Source organism: Cicer arietinum, chromosome 4 (assembly GCF_000331145.2).
Source record: "Cicer arietinum cultivar CDC Frontier isolate Library 1 chromosome 4, Cicar.CDCFrontier_v2.0, whole genome shotgun sequence".
In the NCBI taxonomy this organism is placed as follows: domain Eukaryota; kingdom Viridiplantae; phylum Streptophyta; class Magnoliopsida; order Fabales; family Fabaceae; genus Cicer; species Cicer arietinum.
Genome location: NC_021163.2, coordinates 8,662,896 through 8,664,738, shown reverse-complemented (window position 1 = coordinate 8,664,738; position 1,843 = coordinate 8,662,896). Strand labels below are relative to the sequence as shown.

General features: G+C 38.5%; 1 protein-coding gene across 1 annotated transcript in view; it reads right to left on the bottom strand.

Moving 5' to 3' along the window:
* LOC101502121 (histone H2B.3-like) overlaps positions 1 to 108 on the bottom strand; it is a 609-nt gene extending 501 nt beyond the window's left edge. Inside the window, exon 1 of the mRNA XM_027333128.2 lies at positions 13 to 108. Coding sequence (XP_027188929.1) covers positions 13 to 108 — 96 coding nt within the window. The remainder of the gene's footprint in view (positions 1 to 12) is intronic.
* Positions 109 to 1,843: the final 1,735 nt, after the last annotated feature.

Sequence of the window (1,843 nt, the reverse complement as noted above, 5' to 3'; positions counted from 1 at the left end):
GGATGAGGATACGTCCTTCGGGATCTTTTTTTCTGCCTTGGGTTTCTCCACTGGTGACTTCTCGGCGACGGGTTTCTTCTCCGCTGGTTTCTTGTCTGCCTTTGCCATTGATGAAGGAAATGGATAACCGAAAAAGAAGAGGGGAGATTCTAGAGTGAGGAACGGAGAGGAGAGGAATTGGATTGTGATGTGTGTATTCGGGTGTGGAATAGTTTATATAGGAATGGTTGATGGAAGCTGATTGGTTGGGTTTTAGAGTACGCGGATCGATGACGTGGATTATTATTTTTGGAGCGAGATTTTTGAACATTCTTTCTCATGCTTTTTGCGAAATTCTTTTTTTTATTTTTGGTTTTTTGGCGGGGATTGGTTTTTTGGTCAACACCAAACAGGCGGGGGAGTTTTGAACTTTGAATTTTTGGGATGAGGCTTGGCTTGCGAAGGAAATGTGGGCCGCATTCTATCTTTTTTGGACTTTTAAGCCGAACAACGTTTCGTTCAGACAATTGGCTATTGTACCCCCCCATTTAAACCTATACCCCCCCAACATAAAAATTTTGTTGTAAAATACCTAAAATACCCCTAAAAAAAACAGTAAAACTCAAAATAACAAAAAATTCAAACACTTTCCCCCCACACTGAAAAATCCGGAAAAGTAAGTTTTCGGAAAATTTGGTTTTTACCGGAAATTTCAAAAGGATTGAAATTTCCGGTAGTTCAAAATACATACCGGAAATTTCAAAAACGAAATTTCCGGGAGGCAAACCGGAAATTTGAAAAATCCGGTAGTTGTAAATTCCCGGAAATTTCGTTTTTGAAATTTCCGGCATGTATTTTGAACTACCGGAAATTTCAATCCTCTTGAAATTTCCGGTAAAAACTAAATTTTCCGAAAACTTACTTTTTTTTTTTTTTAATTTTTGTTTATTGAATTTTGTTAGTGAGGACCAGAGGAGGAAAATCTGACGGTGGTGATTATTCGCGAGTTCGGCCTCCTACACAATCAAATAGGAGAGCTGCTGTTGAAAAAAGGAGAAAGAGAAATGAGGAAAGGCAGGCGCCTCAGGACGAGCAGCCCCAGGATGAGCAGCCACAGCAAAATCTTATGTTTGATGCAGAACAGGATGAGCAGCCCCATGATGAGCAGCCTCAGCACGATCATGAGTTTTATGATGAATATGACCAGCAGCAGCAACATTTTGATGATGAACATGGTCAGCAGCACCAGCCTGATGAACCCATGTTTCCTGGAGGTCCTTATGATCTTTCTGTCCTTACAGATTATGAGCATCATATTGCAATTAATGTGTGGAATGGACAGGTTAGTAAATAATTTATTTTATTACATATTATAATATATTTGTAGTATAGGTTATTTTATTACACATTATAATTTATTTGTAGTATAAGATTATAATATATTTTTAATTGTGTTATTTTTAATTAAACAGGAAAGACGTGCCTTGAAAGTTGTTTCCAATGGCAAAAAGCAAGACAAATTTATTGATATTAGATATCATTTACCTGCTCAAATAGATCATTGGATTAATATATCTGGATTACGTCCTCTGAGAAGATGTAGTTTGCATATGATTGATGGTAACATGATATCTGCTTTTGCTGAGAGATGGCACGCAGAGACTAGTTCATTTCATCTGCCATTCGGTGAAATGACTATTACTCTTGACGACGTCAGGGGTCTTTTGAGCATCCCGTGTACTGGAGAGTTTTTCACACCTCCCGCAAATGTCAATGAAGATTTGGCAATTGCTGCTGCTGTTGAGTTGTTGGGGGTTACATATGATGAAGCTGTCACTGAGACTAGGACCAATAGAGGGGCTTC